Source organism: Dermochelys coriacea, chromosome 24, assembly GCF_009764565.3.
Source record: "Dermochelys coriacea isolate rDerCor1 chromosome 24, rDerCor1.pri.v4, whole genome shotgun sequence".
Lineage (NCBI taxonomy): Eukaryota > Metazoa > Chordata > Testudines > Dermochelyidae > Dermochelys > Dermochelys coriacea.
The window spans coordinates 5,887,608-5,909,643 of NC_050091.1; the positions used below are offsets into that span (position 1 = coordinate 5,887,608).

Genomic DNA, 22,036 nt, shown 5'->3' on the forward strand with positions numbered 1-22,036 from the left:
AAGTGGGCCAGGAACCAGATTTTCCATTTCACAGAATACGCCGCAATTTCGAACTGTTTCCAATTAAGAAATGGAACGATTCAGGGATTAGGGAGCTAGCCATAGGTTAGATCTCAGGAAGCAGTTTCTAAGGATAGTTAAGCACTGGAATAGACATTCTAGGGAGCTTGTGGCATTGGTGGTTTTAAGGACCAAGTTAGACAAACACCTGTTAGGGATGGTCTAGGTATTCTTGGTCCGGCCTCAGCACAAGGAGGTGAAGTAAACGTCCTGTTGAGGTTCCTTCCTGTCCATTTCTATTAAAATAACAAAATGTCAGAATTATCCATGACACGAACTTCCAAGAGAAAGTAGGTTTTGGTTCCGATTCTGGCCTTTGAAAACTTTCTAAAATGGGTGGTGGTTTTCTTTGTTTGTTTTTTTTAGAATGAATGAATTTCATTTCAAAGGAAAAATCGAAAGGGTCCTTTCAGGCAAATGTCGAAACAGGAAGGTTGGATGTTATCAAAATGTTTCATTTCGGGGGCGGGGGGGGCGGTTTCAAGATGCAACTTTGCCGCCACCGACGTGTTTTCCAATAGTTTCGGTTTCAACAAAAACTGCGATTGCCACTGAAAAAAATGTCAATGAAAAATTTCTGACCAGCCGGGCAGTTTCTCAGATACTCTGGAAAGGGAGTGGGCCATCATCTGCCCAAATTATCCATCTAACCTCACAGCCCCTTTGTGCTATTGGAAACTACTGAATGGTCTCTAGACCCCCGCCCCTCCCCAGAACAGGTGAAGCCAGAGCCATGCTGAGCGACTGGACCTCAGGGTTGAGTTATTCAGCAACAGGTGGTTTGGTAATTGGCAGAGCTTGGGAAAATTCCCAGGACCTCCCCCTGACCCCACCCCAGCCCCGTCGCTTAGATTTCTGTGCTGAGGGGACAAGGGAAGAGTGCCTGGCTGCAGCCCATTACCCACAAGGCAATAACAAAGGGTTAAGGATTGAATGAATGACAGGAAAACAGACCCCCAATGTTGGGCAGAATTTGCTGGTGGTGAGATGTGGGATCAACCCACATACAGGCAGGGGTAGGACTTTTTAAATGGATCCCTGGGGACTGGACTGTAGGGAAACTGACTAGAGAGGTCTCAGTCCTCTGTGATGCTGTTATTTCCCTTTTAACTCAATGGGCCCTGACCCCATCTGGCGTAAATCAGTGTCACTCCATTGGAGTCACTGGGGGCCCCTCTTTCCTGTGCTCCAGACTGGACGTCTTTCCACGGGGGATGGAAGCTCCCGAAAGTTAATCTCCTCCAAGCTAGCAACCACCCCAACGGTGACCCAGCCTGAATGCTGCATGCACGTGTCCTGGGTTCGAGTCACTCCAACTTCCTGCTTCTCCGTTTGGATCTGATTACTCAGCCCTGCAGCTGCTTCGCCTCTAAGGGTATGTCAACACTGCAGCTAGGGAGGGCCTCCCAGCCCGAGTAGACAGACGTGCGTTAGTGCACTAAATACAGCAGTGTGGACACGGGTACAGACCCAGACCCAAGTACAGGCCTGTGCCACAACCTAAGGTGTGTCTACTCTGTAGTGTGTGTGGATACGGACTCTGACACATGTCCCACAATCCACACACAAAGCCCTCTGAGACATGCCTGCACCCCGTCTGCACACGGGATGGCTGGCTCGTCCAGGGGTACAGGTACGAGCCCAGCCAGTTCACTTTGCAGTGAGGACGTAGCTAAAGCTTATGTTTGGATAGTCCTCCAATGCTGTCCCACAATTCCCGGGGCCAATGTCTTCTGGCCCTTATGCCTCCCAGTGTCCCATTTGCCTCCCTGAACGCATCGGTTTCACAGCCGCCGGCGTGGGCGATTACTCCTGGTAGCTGCGCGTGCCGGGGTTCCTTGTGGCTCAGCCGCCTTACCCCCCCCCACCCCCTCCAACCCAGCACATGATCCTGTCCTCCCACAGAATAACCCTCCTTGTTGTCAGAAACGAAACAAGGGGCTCCCTTGTCTTCCCCGCTTGCCTCCATTCCCTCCTCCCCCCGGTCCCGGCAAAGGTCGCAACCCCCGGTGCCCTTTGCATGACATGCTCGGTCATGCCTTCTGTGCATTCCACAGCCCTGCATTCCAGCTGCCCCAGGGAGGCAGAGCCCCCACGGCCTGTTCACCTCCTCCCTCGGCTGAGGGGGTTTTTTTTTCTCTGAGCTCAGCGACACCTGAAGATACCAGAGAAGGAGAAATACCAGCTCTGCCTCCCACATGGCAGCACATCCCCGCAGCATCAGTGTCCAGCCCCGTGAGCAGCCCTACCCACGCTGCACCAGGCTGCCAGAGCCTGATGGCTAGACAGGCTGTATATAAAAAAAAACAGCTAAATTGAGAGGCAGTGTTGCCTAGTGGGTATTGCAGTCACTTAGGAATTGGAACATTTGGGTTCCAGTCCCGTCTGTGCTGTGTCACCCAAGCAAGTTGCTTCTCCTCTTCTCCGTGCATCTGTTTCTTCTCCCAGTCTGCAGTGTGCAGGCTCGGGATGGCCTCTCTTCACATAGTTTGTGAGCCATCTAGTGGCGCTTGCTGTGTTCTTGGCTTGGAGAAGCGGCCAGAAACCAGCCAGAGCAGCAGTACACATGTAGTTAAGGCCCACTGTGTTCACGTGTGTTTCGTAAGCACCCAACGCGTGGGTGACTTTGTATTGTTTTGCTTGCATAAAGGGCAAAAGGCACAATGCATTCTTTGTCTGTTTTAGGCTGGCGATGCTCGAAGGAAACCCAAGGAGTTGGTTGCTGAAGGCTCTTTGAAAAGCCACGCATTAGATTGCAAGGGACTGTCTCTGACAATGTGTGTGCAGCTCTGAGCGCGATGGGCTGTGGCCTCTCGAAATGACAGGAATAGAAATCAGTAATGATGGATTGCTGTGGATCTGCACGGTGCTAGCAGGACACCTTTCCCCAGCCAAGGTGATTCTCGCTACATACAGAATTGGTGCTCACCAAAAAATAGGAACCACGAGAGATAGGGCATAGAGCCTTAAGTCAATGGGATAAAGGAGATGGTGAAAGTGAGAGCAGCTTTCAAGAACATTGCACATGCTCTCCAGAATAGTATTAAAAAAAACGGGGGGACCACAAGTTTCTGCTCTCGGCCCCACTGGTGTAAATTCGGATTCTGCTCTCAGCCCCAGTGGTGTAGTTATTTACATCACTGGGGATGGGGTGTAAACTGAGGCACAAGTGCAGCACAATGGAGAATCTGTATAATTTGGAGGGCAAGGAAAGAGAGAGCAGAAAGAGGCAATGCTGCCAGGAGAAGTGAAATAAACGACAGCAGCGTAAAAGGGATGATGGATTTCAGACTGGGTTTGCGGTTGTGGTGTATTGAGGACCACATTGGCATTACAAGCTACTGCTTTAATACTGGGAGGGCTTTGCTGCTTGGCTTGCAGGTTAGGGGGCTCCGTAGCAAAGTGTGAGAGCAGAGTTGGTTTGGAAAGAGCCAGCCTTAAATCAAGATGGGGTGAGATGAGTCTCTCTGTGTTAGAGAGCAGCCTGTTTTCTCTCTCTGTGTTTTGGGGTTCTTGTGTATTATCATTCTGAATTCGAAGAAATAATATTGTGTTATTCATTCCAGCAACAGAATCTATGTTTTTATCCAACTTCTTTGTGTGTACGGCATGAACTTTACAGTAGTGTTGTCCTCTGTCATGAAGTTATCACAGGTCTTGAGATTTTGAAGGCCTCCAACTGCTGGAATCATGTTATTACGTGAGAATTTCAGCTTCCTTCCTTCCTTTTTTTTTTTTTTAAAGTATATTTCTAGCCTTTGTGGCTGCAGAGACATTAGAAAATGTGACCCATAAAACCTCTAGGAGCTGAAGACAAATATACAGGACCCTATATTTGCTCAATTTTAATGAGTTTTGGGGCAGCTTGTGACAGGTTTGAAAATATCCTGGACAAATCTTACTGAATTAAATTAAATCTTGTTGAATTACGTTCATTACCTTTTGAGTCCACTGTACTGATGATTTTGGAACATGTGGGATTGGCAGATCAAGGCGCTGAGTCCATTTTGTCGTGAGTCACAGGGTCGTATTCAGGCAGCTACCGGGCACCTGTGAGAATGTCAAGGGCTCCTGAAGCCTTCATGAATAGTAGCCACCTTGATGGCTTGTAGCGCAGAAAGTGTCATTTGCTGCTCATTATTCCCCAATTTTAAAATAATTCAATTGTCCAATGAGGGAGCAGAAACAGCGCCATGTCATTTTGGTGACCAATTGCACATCAGGAATGAGCAAATAATGACTAGTCGGGGTAATGCTTTGGGAGCATCTCATAGGTTGAGAAAGATTGATTCAACCCAATCAGAAATACTTACGGATAACAAAATATCCGTTCTTTCTATTTATCTATCTATCGATCCTCATATACCTTATCTCTCTCCTCTCTCTCTCTCTCTATCCACCTCAGGGCTGCTCTATTTTACCCTCAGTGCCCATGGTCCCCTATGGGCCCCTAGAAGCAGAGAGTAGCCGCATTAGTGCGGCATATTCTGGCCCACCCGACGCCCCTGATCCACCCCTTCTGCTGGTGGGAGCAAGGCCCTTATGCCAGCTCCACTCCAGCTAAGAAGGCATCTGTGTGGGGAGGTCGTTTCTGACCACTTTAAGGCCCCGTGGCGCTGCCAGAATGGCCTGGCAGGGCCCGAGTATGACTGAGAACCGGGGCCAGGATTTTTAAGATTTTTAGTAAGGAAAGTTTGAGCAGCTGGTCTGGGCGGAGAGGTAACCAGGGGACAGCCTGTTGCAAAGGGCATGTGAGTATATGCAAATGACTGTGTGTGCATACGAGATGTGTGTGTGTATATGTGTGTGCACATGTAGTGGGTATGTGTGTGCATATAAGTATGTGTATGTACATGCCTGTGTGCACATGTGTGTGTATATGCATGTATGTGTATGTACATACAAGCGTGTGTGTGCACATGCACCTATATACTTGTATGTCTGTGGGTGTGCATACACCCATGTGTGTGTGTTCATGTTGTGACAAAGTTCCTCCTCTACCTTGGTGGGTCCTGCACTTATTGGTGGATTTTGCTCACCTCAGAGATTCACAGCAGCCCTCAGTTTGGCCACTTTCATGGCTCAAATCTGCCGTTCACTCAGATAACCTCATCACTGGGCAGCATGGAGAAAAAAGAGTAAGAACAATCCCCGCAGTTTCTGCTGATCCACCATGTGGGTTGGGGACCAGCTCAGAGACCTTCACCTCTAGTGGAAGCTCCTGTGTTGGGTCAGGAGTTGGGAGGTTTGGGGGGAACCCAGGCCCGCCCCCTACCCCGGGTCCAGCCCAGGGCCCTGTGGACTGCAGCTGTGTAGAGTGCCTCCTGGAACAGCTGTGTGACAGCTACAACTCCCTGGGCTACTTCCCCATGGCCTCCTCCCAACACCTTCTTTGTCCTCATCACAGGAGCTTCCTCCTGGGGTCTGTTAACGCTTGCACTCCTCCGTCCTCCAGCAGCACATCCTCTCACTCCCAGCTCCTTACGCACACACCTCACTAACTGGAGCAACAGCCTTTTTAAACCAGGTGTCCTGATTAGCCTTAATTAATTCTAGCAGCTTCCCAATTGGCTACAGGTGTCCTAATTAGCCTGCCTGCCTTAATTAGTTCTAGAAAGTTCCTGAATGTTCTGGAATAGTCCCTGTTATCTTACCCAGGGAAAAGGGACCTGCTTAACCTGGAACTAATGTATCTACCTTTGACCACTCTCTTGTAGCCATCTGGCCTGACCCTGTCACAACGTGTATGTGTGTATCTATACAACCATGTGTTTATGTGCATATGTGTGTGAACACAAGTGTGTTGTGTGTCCGTATGCATACATAGGAGTGTATATGTATGTGTATACAAGCCTGTGTGTGCACAGAGTATGTTATGTGTTTGCGCATACATGTGCATGCAAAGTATGTATGTGTGTGCATGCATGCTTGTGCATGTCCTCACATATGTGTATGTGTGCGCACATGTGATCTCCCATCTGTCTCTCTGGCAATCCTGGCATCACGGGCTGGTGACCTATCCATGACTTTTACTAAAAATACCCCTAACTAAATCTTAGGTGCTGGGTCAGGGGCGCTTCTGGGGACGGTGCTGATCCTGGGGGGGCACTCTGGGCCCCCCCACGGCTTGGGTCATGGGGTGGCCCGGGGCCCCACTGCTGCTGCTGCTGGGGGGGGGCACAGCCTGGGGCACCACTGCTGCTCCCACACCGCTGCTCCGGGGCAGGACCCAGGTCCAGCTGCCTGGAGTTGCCTGAGCAGTGGCTGGTGTGGCTGGCCCCGGGGTTGCCGCAGCTGCTCTGGTGGCCCTGGGGTCAGCTGCACCAGCCGCTGCAGAAGTCACAGAGGTCCCAGAAAGTCACGGAATCCATGACCTCTGTGAAAGGCTCGCAGCCTTATGTATCAATCATCCTGGTCGGGCAGTACTACAAAAATCCAGTCAAGCAGGTCAAGCATTAGGGTATGGCTGGCGGGCAGATTCCTGGCTAATAGCCTGTAGGTGCATTGCAAGGCATGAGAGGTTGGGACGTGTTTGCTTGACACTCTCTACTCGAGCAGGGATTGCTTCGCCATGGCCACCTGGCCGATCATCCCCTGGCGCTGGTAATTGCTGCCAGCATGTGCACTGACGGGAAACCTAACCCTCTCATCCCCCAGCCTGCATGAGGCTCAAACCTGCAGACACTAACCCGGATGGGGCTGTAGCAGGAGGGGACAGCAACAGGGACCTGCCCTTCTCTATCACATCAGTGGTAGGGCACTGGATGGGACTGCAGGAGACCAGAGTTTTAGTCCTAGCTTTGCCATTGGCCTGCTGGATGACCTCATGAAAGTCACTTCCCCGCCCTGGGCCTCAGTTTCCCCATCCATACAATGGAGATCATGATATTGCCCGTCTGGGTAAAGTGCTTGGAGATCTGCTGATGAACAGCACTAGATAAGAGCTAGGGATTATTCTTGTCTCCACTTTCAACGCCCTCCCTGGCCTGTCCTCCCAGCTACCTCTCGTCTCCCACCGAGCCGGCAACGCCAGTCTCCATCGCCCACTTGTTACATTGCCAAAGAAAGCCCCTCTGCGCATTCTCCTGCGCTGCCCCTCACGCATGGGAGGCACTCCCCATAAACCTCACCAACCGACAGCACCACCTTTGCAGCAGTGCCTGCAAATACATTGACAAGGGTTAGCCGGTGTGCCGTGGCCACTGCCCGTCCGTATAATCTCCTAGTTTCCTGGCACTTCCCCATCTGTCTCTGCCTCCACTGGCTGTCCTAGTTGTCTGCTCTTTGGGGCACGATCTGTCACTGCCGCTGTATAGCACCTAACACCATGGGCTCCTAGTCTGTGACTAAGGCTCTAAGATGCGACGGTCATTAATATCATAAGAAGAATTGACAAACAATTAACGAATGCAGTCTAGGTGAGTCAGTAGGGGGCGCTCTCCCCTCTGAGTCAGTGCTGCCCCAGTGCAGCACAACGGGGCGCTGGATTGCAGGGAGCGGGGTGGGTGGCCCAATGGGGGCACTCGCTCCTCTCAGTCACCCCCCCTCCAAAAACCAAAGTCCTGACAACTTGTGAGATCGCAAAAGATCCCTCGACTGATTTCACAGCAGCACCCCAGAGTCAATGGGACCCAGGGGTGCCTCGCCCCTCTGCCAAGCCGGCCCTGGGTGTCTCAAGTTGGGTCTTCCCTTCCCCTCCCCCAGCAAAAAAATGGAGACACTCTCTAAAAATCAGAAGCCCCTTTGGAAAAGTTTAGCCTTGAAGGATCAATTGGGGCTGGATCAAATACCTGGCTCCAACCCCCCCGCCACGCTCTGGATGCAGTGACGTGGCTCAGGGCAGCTGCTAACTGCTCTCACTACCCCCTGCCCCCAAGAACCACTTATGGGGGGCGCTGGAAGATAATCTGCCCATTGCTGGCTTTGGGATCGGGAGCAGGGCAGGGAGAGGATTCAGGGCCAGAGCGCATCACAGCCCCGCAGTGGCTGTTTGATGGGGATGCAAAAGGGGCGTGGGGGGTTCCTTTAACCCTCACACTTCACCCCCCCTCCCCTCTGGAGACCCTATTTACGGGTGAATCAGCCAGCTACTTTGAGGCGGTGACTAAGTGCCCAACATGATCCCTGCTTGAGAAAGGAACCTGCATCTCCTCCAGTTGTTTAAGTACTTAATGAACATTTGTAGCCCATATGGCAAGACTATATTAACCCTGTGCAACCCGCCCCCGCCTCAGAGAGCAAACGCTGCCGCCATTCAGCAGCCCCGCACCCCCCCCACCCTGTCCTGCTCCTGGGGTCACCCCTTCCCTGTCGCTTTGATACTTTCTGGCAGGCGAAATGATTTCGGAGGACCGTTTTAGCAGCAGCTTCAGCCCTCTGACCTCTAGCTGTTCTCTCCTCCGCTGGCAGGAGGGGTTTCAAAAGAAGGGGTCAGCGAGTGGTCAGATGGTTCCTAAAAACCAGGCCGGATTCTCCAGCCCTTGAAGAATTGAGGCAGCGGGGTCGCGAGGGGGAGATGGAAGAGGTGCCAGAAGAGGATTTGGACGTATAAGAAGGGAATAGGCTTAGCTCAGCATTTGCCTCTCTTTGGAGGGTGTTAGCTGGGACTTGTGAACAATTAATGGATCAGGGAATTCTGCAATAATTGCTTCCCGCCCACCCCCAAAGGAGAAAAGCATCAGTCATTACAGGTTAAAGCCCCGGTATTGCATTCCATCCCAAGCCGCTGGGAGATGAAGCACCCGCTCCTATGCAAGGGTGCTTGTCCCAGGCAATGCCGCTCGCCAACGTAACGAACGCTGGATCTTGCAAGGAACAGACCCCGTCACCGCCCCCTGCCCTGCCAACACCTGACGCTACAACCCGCGACAAGTTAATGCACTTTCCAGAGCTGGGGTCTGTGAGGTCAGGCCACAGGGTCATCGGAAGCCCATCTCCCACACACGCACAAAGCCTGCCCTGGGTGGAGGTGGGGAAGAGACAGGGGGTGGGGAGAGCGACCATCACAGAGGGAGAGAGACCCAAAGGAGATTTAATTAGCAAATGAGGAGCTAGGGCCAGATTTTCAGACAGGCTCAACACCCACGCCCAGGGGCTGCATTCTCAGAGAAGCCCAGCACTCTTTAGATTCCTAAATAAAGATTTTCCAGTGGGCTCAGACACCCTGATGGGCAACATGTTCTGAATTTTCACCTGTGTGCTGAGTGCGTGTGAAAATCCGGGGGTTAATGGTTAAAGGTTTCGTGGCTGGAGCTAGGACAGAGGAGGATTAAACTGTCTAAGTAGAAAGAAAAGGAGTACTTGTGGCACCTTAGAGACTAACAAATTTATTAGAGCATAAGCTTTCGTGAGCTACAGCTCACTTCATCGGATGCATGATTGATTGATTGGATGCATTGGATGAGCTGTAGCTCACGAAAGCTTATGCTCTAATAAATTTGTTAGTCTCTAAGGTGCCACAAGTACTCCTTTTCTTTTTGCGAATACAGACCAACACGGCTGCTACTCTGAAAACTGTCTAAGTAGCTTTCAACTCAAACCAGCCAACACACATGTACGTGTAGACGTGTATGCACACAATCATATATACACAGGCACTCACTCCTGCACATATGCACATGCGGAGGCAGGCACATGTATGCAAACATACGTTCACAGATCGGAGCACACACAGCTGCACATGCGCACACGCTTTTACCTGTGTGCACACGCATCACAATACAGGCACATATGTGCAGACGTACATGTATGCCCACACACATGCACTGTACAAATATATGCACATGCTCGTACATGCATATACACCTACACATGAGCATATGCTCATATACAGAAACTCCCCCCCTTGCACATGTATACGGCTGAGACCACACATAACCCAGTGAGGTAAAGTAGCTTCCTGTGCTCTGGGTGCGTTTGTTTAGATTTCATTTAGGGCTCTTTGAAAGCACGGCTGTCACTCCTCCCCCCCGGATACAAGTCAGCTGTGCAAGGCCACAATACAAGCAGAAAGGGGGAGCGACAGGCCGGCGGAGGAGGAGAGAAATATTTGCTGCTTCCCTGGTTTCCCGCCCGCGATGGATCCGGTTTCAGGACACGCATTGGCGAACGCAGACACCCAACTCCCGAGCTGCTTTTCCCTTTGCCGGAGGAGACAGATTTACTGCTCCGGGAAGGAAATGAGATGAGTTTCCCCCCACCAGCCCAAGTACAGTTACCACCGTCACGGTCACGGCTGTACCTTGGTATCCCCTTGCCCAGCCGCGATGCTTTTAGCCGTGGTACCCCACGGGTGACTGCGCATGACAGCCCCAGCGCACACATGATCCGAGTCGGTTACAGCCCCAGCTAGGGTCCGCCGCGTTAATAACATGCTCACGGCAGTGATGTGTTTACGGCAGAGACGAGCTAACGGGACATTTTCCGGGGCAGACTCTCATTTATAGCAGAGCCCCACTCCAGCAGCAGGGAAGGGGCGTTTAAACAGGTGTCTACCTCCTCCAGCCCCTATCCTTCCCCTGACGCCTCCAGGATGGCCATGGCTGGGGGTGGGAGATCGGACAGGGCTCTGAGGTGGTACTGTGCAGTCCCTCCCTTTCTCTCTGGTGCCTGGCTGAGTGGCTCTTGCTCACAGGTTCAGCACAGTTGCCAACTTTCACATGGTAAATAAGCACCCCGACTTTCACAATCAGCCAAAAAATCAGGCTAATTCCCTTTCAAAACAAGGCCAAAACAAGCCAATCCCTAAGAACCCCAACACTATATGTGACTAGATCCCCTCGGCATGCAGTCTCGGACTGTGGTGGGCCCACTGTGCACCCCGACTCTTTCCCGCCCTTGCCCCTGCTTGCCGGGAGCTGATCAAAAAAAAGAAGCAACAGGCTACAACAAGCAACAAGCTACAAGCCAAAAAATCTACAAGACAAAAACTAGCCAATAAGCCACTCACAAGCCAATTAAGCCAAATCCAAGCCCAATTGCTGCGTTTTTCGCATGTCTGATGCTCAGGGTCTCACTGATCACCATAGCTGGGATCAGGAAGGAATTTCTCCCAGGTCAGATTGGCAGGGACCTTGAGGACGGGGGGTTGCCTCCTTTACAGCGTAGGATGCAAGTTTATCTGGGTGTATCTCACATAATTATTTCCTGGCCACTGCGGGGGCCTCAGGCCCTGGTACGCCTCGGGCCCTCCTGTTCTCTGCCCACGGCACATAGCGGGCTAGTCTCCTGTGGTCTAATTTCAGCGGTTGGGTTTAGTGTGGAGATGCAGGAGGTCAGAATACATGATCTCATGGCCGTAAGCGCCGGGACTCCCTTTTACAGGGCAGGGAGGTGATCCGCAGAGAGGCCACGTGACTTAGCCAAGCCAAAGAGGGCATCTGGAGCAGAGCCAGGAATTGAACCCAGATCCCCTGTGTCCCACGTACGGGCCTGCCCCCACCGCAGCACCTAGTGGTTGCATGTCTGTGACATGCACTTTAAGGCAGGGTCAAGGCCAAAGCAGTGCGAAGGGGCCCTGGTGTGAATGAGCATCAGCCCCACTGTCTCTGGGGAGTAAGGGGACAGTGCCCTCTCCCTCCAGGAAGGGACGTGGGACAGGACCCTGAGGTGCTAGGGGCTGGACAAACACAAAACTAAGAGACAGCTCAGGTCTTGGCTTCTCTCCTCCTTCCTTGGGCAGGAAGTTAAATGGGAAGGAAAACAGAGGCGTGAGAGAGGAGAAAACTGAGGAGGAATGAACTTCGCACAGCTCCAGGATTCCCTGCAGAGAAGCACCTGAGAGCAGAGATGTTGATCCCAGTTATGTGCAGTGCATTGGGTTGGGAGAGGGGCTCATTGGTTTGATCCAGTGCCATGGGTTGTGGGAGGGGCTCATTGGGCTGATCCAGTGCAGTGGGTTGGGAGAGGGGCTCATTGGTTTGATCCAGTGCCATGGGTTGTGAGAGGGGCTCATTGGTCCGATCCAGTGCAGTGGGCTTGGGGGAGGGGCTCATTGGTCCGATCCAGTGCAGTGGGTTGAGGGGCATTCATTGGCCCACTCCAATACAGTGTGGGGGGGGGGAACTCATTGCTATGATCCAATGCAGTGGATTGGGAGAGGTGTTCATGGGTCTGATCCCGTGCAGTGTGCTGGGGGAGAGGCTCATTAGCCTGATGAAGTGCAGTGGGTTGCAGGGGCTTGTTGGTCCAATTCACTGCAGTGGCGGGGGTCACTCTTTGGTCTGATCCAATGCAATAGATTGGTGGGGGGTGCATTGGTCCAGTCCAGTGCAGTGAGTTGTGTGCAACAGGTTGGGGAGGGCTCAGGGGTCCAATATGGAGCATAGGGTTGAGGGCAGGGGAGGTGAGGCTCAGCGGTTCCATCAGTCACAGCAGGGAGAGAGGAGACCTGACTGGCCTGATCCATGCCCCGATCCAGTGCGGGAAGCCCCCTGCCCTGCCAGACGCTCCCTGGGGCCCGTTGTTTGCCCACAGGGCAGCCTGGGCGGCTTTCTCCCTAAAGGGCCTTTTAACTCACCCCTTAATCCCAAAGTCACTTAGTAAAAGACCCGGCCCCTGCCCTGCTGGGGCTTTGTGCTCCCAGCCCGTGGCCACGCAGCCCAAACAAGAGCGGGGCGGGATGGGCTCACATGCCGCTGGCTGCTAATCCAGGGGAAGAATGGGCCTGTTTGAGGCTGCCTGGACCCCTCCGGGGCTTTGAATGGCAGGTGCAGTAGGGAGCCCGGGCTACAATGCGAGTGTGGAAAAGGCCTCTCCATTTAGGGGCCCGGATGAAAAGGCCCCGCTCCCAGCAGAGGTCGAGGGGTTTTCAAAGGTCCTGCTCCCCGCCCCCATCGCCGAGCTGGTCAGCCTGCTGCAAAGGCAACGGGGCTGGGGGGAGGGAAGCGGTGCCTGACTTACACACTCAGTGCACCCCCCTACCCCTCCCAAGCATGCTTGTGCAGATACCTACGTAGTCACCTCTGCTGTAACCTGCCGGCCAGAGGGCCAACATGTACATGCTGACAAGCATGCCCAATGCACAGACACGTGCAAATACACAGGCATGTGCAAAGGGCACATTCACACACCTGGCGTGCTCAAGGATGGCCACGCTGTGTGCACACCCAGGTACACTCACACACTCACGCATGCCTATGTACACTTATGCACACACTCATCCGGTACAGAAGACAGAGGTGGGCACACACGTGTGTGCATATGCACACACACACCCTTTGTGCCATGACCCACCAAGTGACACTCATGCACAGACGCTGGCAACCCCACGCGCACACATCCTCCCTTCCCTCTTCCTTTTCTCATCTTCTGTCACCTTCTTGTCTTGACTCACTTGACCAGAACATGCCCAACATCTGCTGACTGCAAGGCTGAGCTCTGGCTGGCAGGTGGACACATTCCTTCATGCAGGGGCTTCCAAGCCAACAGCCGTGAACGCTCCCTGGACCCTTCTGCAGGAGTGGGGAGCCCAAAGCCTGCTGATCAGTCCATTCTCCCCTGCCCAACTCCATTGGTCAGCCCTCCTGGGGATCATTCACACCTTGTTGAATGAGGCTGCGCCTGATGCCCACCGGAGTTCACTCTGTGCGGGAAGGACTGAAGAATCCACCCTGCCACCTGCTCAGACCTGGCCTAGGGGATAGCGCACTGGCCTGCAAGCCAGGAGACCCAGGGGCTCTTCCTGGCTCTGACTCTGGCCTGCTGCGCAACCTTGGGCAAGTCACGTCACCGCCCCGTGCCTCAGTTTCCCAATTTGTAAAACAGAGATAACGACATGGCCCGCCTTGGAAAAGCCCTTTGAGATCTCCAGATGAAAAGTGTTGTTAAAGAGATAGGTGCTGTTATTACTTCACTGCCCCACCAGGAATGGGCCCCACAGAGGGGGCGAGAGAGTGGGAAGGAATTAAAATCAGACTGAAAAATGCATTAGTGGAATAGAGTATAGGGAAGGATCCTGGGGTGGTACCTGATAGGGATGAGCTAGATTGGATCACATGGAACATCCAACCCTAACCCAGCCGATTCCAGGAGCACGCCCGATTTCCCACTAATCTGTCAGTGCACTGTGGCCCAGTGACAGCCGCATGTTTCTTCCTTGCCTGACAAGGCCCTTTTAGCCACGTGAGGGGCACTGGGGGTGGGGGGCGGGGGAAGTAGGGGAATGGCAGGGAGCAGCAGGCAATGAAAGAGACCAGTCATCGGAAGGCTGCCAGCAAGCCAGCAACAGGCACTGCTCTCCCATTCGCTACGGGTCTGCACCTTCTCTCATCTCTGCAGTGGCAGAGCAGGGACTGAACTAGGGATCCCCAAAGCTAAAAGGACAAATGGCCAGAGAGCACTAGCAGAGGCTGTAACAGGCGCACTTCAGCTGCCGGTTAGACCTGGAGTGGGACCTGTAACATGCACTCGCTGGAGGTGGCAGAGGGCGAGCTGATTAATTCATCACAAGTAATGAAGAACAAGGGGAGGGAGAGGGAGCTCCGATGGGACCGGTCCTCGCCCCTCTGGCACACACCTGGTATCAGGCTCATGTTACTTTCCCCTCCTGTCCCTGGGTCAAGGGACTGACCTGCACACAAGGCCCTGTGAGATATGCCAGACGATGCCGACTGCCCTGGACCTAAGCTAGCTCATAATTAAAGGTGATTAGAGTCTTTCACTGAGAGGCAGGGGATGGAGGGTGTTGCATGCCTGGTCTTTGCTTCCCATCAATCAGTTCCCCTGAGTCCAAAGGGGCCTGGCCAAGAACCATCAGGAGGGCCCGATCCAGGAGGCAGATGGCCCTCGTCAATTGCCACCCGGCCTGTGAGTTGTCAAGGCCTGGTGGTGGTGGTGGTTGGGGTTTGGTAGACAGGTGGAGAGTCAGTGTGCGCAGGGAACTCTGTGTTAGGGAAGGCTCATTGCAAACGAGCACCCTCCCCGAATCTGGCCCCCATGCACCCGGCACTTCAAAGCAGTTCAATGCAGTTTGCATTCGCTTGCCTTGCTCTGAAATAAGCCTGCAATGCAAAGATCGGATCCAGATTGCAGGGAACCTGAGCTGTTTGCTTCACCCTCTTACTGAGGTCGAGCTGCAGAAGTGGGAGCCAAACTGGAAGTTCCCTGGACTTTGTGGGTCGCTGGATCTGGATTGCCTGGGCTCGTGTAAACAGGCACAGCATCAGCTTCAGTTACACGTAGGCCCTTTCCCTTTGCGTTGGCCAAGAGGTCTAAAGAGGCCTGAGGCCCATTGATTTAAATGGGAGCGAGGCGCTTATACCTTTGAGGGACTGGACAGTAAATGAGAATCAGGCCCATTGGCTTTGATGCCTTCAGTGGAGCGAGTCGGAACTTTGCAGAAACCCGGCAGATCCTTTAGCAGCAAAAACTAAAATAGCTTTTAATTTCAGACAGATGAATCACCCAGTTTCTCCCGGGAGCAGGGTTGCAAAGCAGCAACGTGTCGCCTGGTTCTGATCCATTTAGCTCAACCCTCCCTCGCTCTTAGGTGGGTCCGTGTCCTGCAGAGCACCTCTAAAGCTTGGGCGAGTTGTGACTTGAAGTAAAACTTGTGGGCTATGGCTCCTCCCAGTGGGGAGATGTTAGACTACAGCTCAGACAGGAGAGCAGGACACGGGCACCTCTTAGGAACTCTTTGGCCATCATCCCTTGTGGGTATTTTTTATGCCCATGCAAAGTGTGTGTAATCTGCTACCAGATCGGAATGGCAGCATCCTTCCCTCAGCATCAGAGGGAGAGCTTTGCCCATCACGCATTGTTCAGGTCACTGGCAATTTCCGAAAAATCAGAGGCAAAAAAAAGAAAAGAAAAGAAAAGAAAAAAGAAAAGAAATCACATTTTTTGAAATTTTTCAGTGAATCAGAAAGTTTAAAAAAAAATCATTTGGGGTCAAACAAAACGTTTCCTTTGACCCAAAACGAAAAATTTCAATTCTGAGCATTTTTAAATGTTTCTGATTGTTTTAAAAATACGATTAAAGGAAAGTTCGAGACAAAAAGTTAAAAAAACAAAACAAAAACCACAACGCTTTGTTCAGAAAACACCAAAATGAAACATTTTGATTTGTTTCAGGACTTTTTAGGCCCTCCCCCCCCCATCATAAACAATTTGGCAAAGCTGGCACTAATGCTTGAAATGTTCCAGCATTGACTAATCTGCATTTTTGCCCCCCACCCAAGTTTTATAGGAAAAATGTAACCCAACTCTAGACAGATGGAGCAATTCATCCTGGCACGGTGCCCGGGGGAGGCTGAGGCCAAGGGGGGGATCACTTGATGATCACCTGTTCGTTCATTCCCTCTGGGGCACCTGGCATTGGCCACTGTCGCAGATACTGGGCTAGGTGGACCTTTGGTCTGACCCAGTATGGCCGTTCTTATGGGGTCAGCAACCAGGCATGGCTCCATCCTTTCCCCAGGGACACCCAGGATGCAGGGGTGTCAGCCAGAGCAGCCTGGGATGGATTGTTCCAGCTTTGGGGCCCCACTGGGGTCAATGGAGCAGAGGGTGCCCTGAGCAGGTTGCTGACAGAACTACAATTCCCAGAGTGCCCCTGGGGAATAGGTGGGGGAGAAATGCAGGCGGGCTGGGGAAAGGCCTCCTGGGAGTTGTAGTTCCCTCTCGCGCTTCAGCCCATGTTCTGGAGGGGAGGGAACTACATTTCCCAGGATGCAAAGTCCTGCCCGCGAGTGCAGGGAGGCTGGGGCCGCAGGAAGGTGGCTGGAGGCCTGAGGACGGGAGCGGCGGCGGGTCCCTGCGGAGAAGCCCAGGTTGGGGGAGGCGGGGGATGCTGAGGATGAGCCAAGCCTGGGAGCTGGGGTAGCCCCGCCCCATTACAACCCTTCCCCCCCCCGCAACCACGCAAACCCGGGATCCCCCCCGCAGCCACGCAAACCCAGGATCCTACCCCCCCCCCGCAGCCACGCAAACTCAGGATCCCCCCCAGCCACGCAAACCCAGGATCCTGCCCCCCCGCAGCCACGCAAACCCAGGATCCAACACCTCTCCCCCCCCAGCCATGCAAACCCAGGGTCCTACCCCCCCCCAGCCACGCAAACCCGGGATCCCCCCCCAGTCACGCAAACCCAGGATCCTACCCCCCCCCGCAGCCACGCAAACCCAGGATCCTACCCCCCCCCGCAGCCACGCAAACTCAGGATCCCCCCCAGCCACGCAAACCCAGGATCCTGCCCCCCCGCAGCCACGCAAACCCAGGATCCAACACCTCTCCCCCCCCAGCCATGCAAACCCAGGGTCCTACCCCCCCCCAGCCACGCAAACCCGGGATCCCCCCCCAGTCACGCAAACCCAGGATCCTACCCCCCCCGCAGCCACGCAAACCCAGGATCCTACCCCCCCCGCAGCCACGCAAACTCAGGATCCCCCCCAGCCACGCAAACCCAGGATCCTGCCCCCCCGCAGCCACGCAAACCCAGGATCCAACACCTCTCCCCCCCCAGCCATGCAAACCCAGGGTCCTACCCCCCCCAGCCACGCAAACCCGGGATCCAACCCCCCCCCGCAGCCAAGCAAACTCAGGATCCCCCCCCAGCCATGCAAACCCAGGATCCTGCCCCCCCGAAGCCACGCAAACCCAGGATCCAACACCCTTCCCCCCCCAGCCACGCAAACCCGGGATCCTGCCCCCCCCCGCAGCCACGCAAACAGGATCCCCCCAGCAGCCACGCAAACCCGGAATCCAACCCCCCCAGCAGCCACGCAAACCCGGGATCCTACCCCCCCCCCAGCAGCCACGCAGACCCAGATTCTACCCCCCCGCAGCCACGCAAACAGGTCCCCCCCCAGCCACGCAGACCCAGGATCCAACCCCCACAGCCACGCAGACCCAGGATCCAACCCCCCCAGCCACGCAGATCCAGGATCCAACCCCCGCAGCCACGCAAACCCGGGATCCTACCCCCCCCCGCAGCCACGCAAACCCGGGATCCTACCCCCCCCGCAGCCACGCAAACCCGGGATCCTACCCCCCCGCAGCCACGCAAACCCGGGATCCTACCCCCCCCTGCAGCCACGCAAACCCGGGATCCTACCCCCCCCCCAGCCACGCAAACCCGGGATCCTACCCCCCCGCAGCCACGCAAACCCGGGATCCTACCCCCCCCAGCCACGCAAACCCGGGATCCTACCCTCCCCGCAGCCACGCAAACCCGGGATCCTACCCTCCCCGCAGCCACGCAAACCCGGGATCCTACCCTCCCCGCAGCCACGCAAACCCGGGATCCTACCCTCCCCGCAGCCACGCAAACCCGGGATCCTACCCCCCCTGCAGCCACGCAAACCCGGGATCCTACCCCCCCCTGCAGCCACGCAAACCCGGGATCCTACCCCCCCCTGCAGCCACGCAAACCCGGGATCCTACCCCCCCCTGCAGCCACGCAAACCCGGGATCCTACCCCCCCCTGCAGCCACGCAAACCCGGGATCCTACCCCCCCCGCAGCCACGCAAACCCGGGATCCTACCCCCCCCCGCAGCCACGCAAACCCGGGATCCTACCCCCCCCCGCAGCCACGCAAACCCGGGATCCTACCCCCCCCGCAGCCACGCAAACCCGGGATCCAACCCCCCCCGCAGCCACGCAAACCCAGGATCCAACCCCCCCCACAGCCACACAAACCCAGGATCCAACCCCCCCCCCCCAGCCATGCAAACTCAGGATCCAGCCCCCCCTGGCAGCCACACAAACTCAGGATCCCACCCCCCCGGGCCACGCAAACTCAGGATCCCCCCCCCGGGGCCACGTAAACTCAGGATCCCCCCCAGGGCCATGCAAACCCAGGATCCCCCCCCAGCCACGCAAACCCAGGATCTCCCTACCATGTAGACTCAGGATCATCCCCTCCAGCATGCAAATCACGCCCCCCAGTTGCAAACCCAGGCTCCCTCTCCCTCCAGGCAAACCTGGGATCTCCCCCACCCTGCATGCAGCCTCCTCTCCTAGGTTCTCCCCCTGCCCTGCATGAAATGTCTCCCTGCCCCCCCAAATTCAAATCCCAGGCTGTCGTCATGCTCACCCTTCATGCCCCCCTGCGTTCTCTTGCACCATGTGCTCCCCCTCCTGATAGCAGGCTCTGCCCTCCCCATGCACAGCTGACCCTTACCCTCCAAATCAGCAGGCAGCTGATGCTGTACCAGGGGATGTTGTCTCAGTCTGTCCCTCCCCCCTCTCTGTGTTGCAGCCTTGGGGCGCTGTCCCCCCTCCGGATGCTCTCCGCCCGCCTCCTTCGCCAAGCCCTCCCTCGGCCAGCCCCCAGCTTTGGGTACTTGACAGCTGGTCCCGCCATGGAGGAGAAGCCAGTGGAGTCGTCCATTCGCACCAAGCTCCTGCAGGCCCTGCAGCCGGTGCACCTGGAGGTGCTCAACGAGAGCTCCATGCACGCTGTGCCCCGGGGCTCCGAGACCCACTTCAAGGTGGTGATCGCCAGCCCGCGCTTTGCTGGCCTGCCCCTGCTCCAGCGCCACCGGCTGGTGAATGAGATCCTCCAGGCGGAACTGGCCGGGCCCGTCCATGCCCTCTCCATCCAAGCCAAGACCCCCCAGCAGTGGGAAGAGAACCAGAGTGTGAGCCAGAGTCCAGGCTGCCTCGGGGGATCCAAGCATGACCCGCAGATGGCAACCAAACTGGGCAGTCAGGGGTGACCCTAAGGGACAGTGCTGGGGGGGGCAGGGGGGGGCGGGATTGGGTTGTGTTGGCTCACTCCCCGGGGTGACCCTGATGCTCACATTGTGACCACATCCAGAGCCTTGCAAAGCTGCCTAGTGCTGGAAGTGGAGACATTCACAGGCTGGGGTTGCACCACCAATGCCAAGAGTCCACCAGGGTCAGCCCCAGACTCTGCCTGCCCCTAGCACTTGGCCGCGGGTTATCAGTTTTTTGGTTGGTCATGGGAAATATCCCTGGCTCCTCAGCTTTCATGGTAGCAGGAGGGTCGGGCTGGCAGACCAGGCTCCCAACGGGTGCTAACACATGTGTTCATGGTAATTGTGTCTGGAAAGCTGGGTGAGATTTGCGAAGCCTGATTTTTAATGGAGACTGGGTGCCCGAAATCTCTCCAGTGGCTTTAAAAAGCTCAGTGTCATGCATTTAAAGTGCGGGGGGGGGGGGGAATTCCTTGTGTTGTTAATAAAGCTCTTGACTGAGCAAAGAATGGTTTCACACTGGAAAGCAGTGACATTGTGTCTCTGGATTTGGTTGACCCAGGTTGAGTTTGCAGCTGCAAAATCTTTATTTCACTTGGGAAACTGAGACCTGCTGGTTTGTTTTTCTTTCACCATGCGCATCGTCCGCAGCGACAAGAATTCTGCAGAGCAGACCCTGCCCCTCATGACCGAGAATGCAATTTGGGACTGTCATTGGAACACAATTAATAGTTCTGTGGAGGATGTTTGAGCCAGAATAAACTCTCGCCCCCACCCTGTCTCTGGGCTGGCCCTGCAAGACTCGTAGAAGCCCTTTGGCTTGTGCTGGCTCTGCTGGGCTACTAAAATATCTGTAAGGCCAATGAGAGGGAAGTCGTTTCTGCCATCAGCTATGAACTGTGCATCCAGACAGGCGGCAGATGAATAATGGTGATAATTAATATTTAGCTGGGATTAGCAGCTGCACAGAGGAAAACGGAAATCAGAGGTTGAAAGAATCTTCATCATTTCTGCTTCGTTTCAATGTTACTTTTCATCATTTCTGCTTTATTTTGCAATGCGTTCAGCTTGGGGCCATGGAAAATAGACTGATCAGTTTTGTGACCATGAGTGTGTCCATCCCCCTGCCAGTTGGAGAGTGTCACTTTTGCCCTCTACTTCTCCTGTACTAGCACAAAGCTGGGATGTTGGGGTTAAAAACAACACAGGGGAAACATTCAAAACACGGTTGGGGCCGGAAACTCCCCCACCCCACCCCAGACTTCATAGGGATGTTTGTTTGATCTCAAAGTTATCCTGATCTTGAGTCTCTTTGGTATTTTTTACACCCTCCCCAATAAAAACTCAATTTGGAGCTAAAATCCAGGCAGATAGCAGATCTGTAGCTGCCCAGTTGGGTTTTCCTCATAACTCTTAGGGCAAGGCTTAGCGTAAGCAGGGACGCTGGTGACAAAATGAGCGAGGTCTGGACTGTGTGTTTGCGGTTTGGAATGTTCACTCTTCGTCAGTTGGCTCAGATACGTGGCTGGAAGGCTCCCGGACGTTACAGGGCCTGGGAAGTTTTGAAGCTCTCGTTATCTTTCTCCTTTGGGACTGTTGGAGGATGTTTTTCTTGGCCGGGTCGCTAGCTGAATCTGATTAGGAAATAAAAATGATTTGTCCATGACTGCAACTCTGAAGAACTGGGGAGATTCTGCTCTCAGTCCCACGAGTGGAAACACAGGCGGGATGAATCATCTTGCATTATATTTCCTGCTGGCCATTTTCATAAGATCTGTCCCGCTCCCCCCAGTCTGTACACACCCTGTGTGCAAATGAAAAGGGGCACAAACCCATTTATTTCCCAGCACCCCTAAAACCACCCCCCAGCCCAAACCAGACTCCGAGGCAGCTGGGTTTTTTTCAGCTTTTAATCTTTTTACATTGATTTTTGTGGAATAGTCGTTCATAGCGCTGGAAAAAACGGTCACTGAGCCAGCAGGGGGCGCAATGGCCTTTTCCAGCCAAACAAACCCGACACGGCCTTTTTTTCCCCCATTCCCAGCACCTTATATATTTTTAGTTGATTTTTTTTCCCAGCATGACATTTAAAATAACTGTCATATCTAATCACTCTGTTTTATACAAAATGGACAAACCAAAGACCACAGCTGAATTATTAGTTTGCTTGATTTTTGGAGGGGAGGGGGGGTTTTTTGTACATTTTTGTGGTTCTTTACAAACATCTACAAACTACACCACAGCACAGGGTTGCATACGGACAGTACTACGCATGTTCTCTTAGAAAGACCAGCTACACTGAAGAATCGAAAGAGCGAG

The 22,036-nt window shown here is 54.2% G+C and overlaps 1 protein-coding gene across 1 annotated transcript; it reads left to right on the forward strand.

The window, feature by feature from the left end:
* Positions 1 to 16,548: 16,548 nt before the first annotated feature.
* Positions 16,549 to 21,383, forward strand: BOLA1 (bolA family member 1). Its single transcript, XM_038382956.2, has 2 exons — positions 16,549 to 16,829; positions 19,258 to 21,383. The coding sequence occupies exon 2, from the start codon at positions 19,283 to 19,285 to the stop codon at positions 19,715 to 19,717; it is 435 nt and encodes a 144-aa protein (XP_038238884.1). The 5' UTR covers positions 16,549 to 16,829; positions 19,258 to 19,282; the 3' UTR covers positions 19,718 to 21,383.
* Positions 21,384 to 22,036: the final 653 nt, after the last annotated feature.

Coding starts and splice junctions, on each gene's coding strand:
- BOLA1 (XM_038382956.2), top strand. CDS start 19,283: ATGCTCTCCGCCCGCCTCCTTCGCCAAGCCCTCCCTCGGCCAGCCCCC.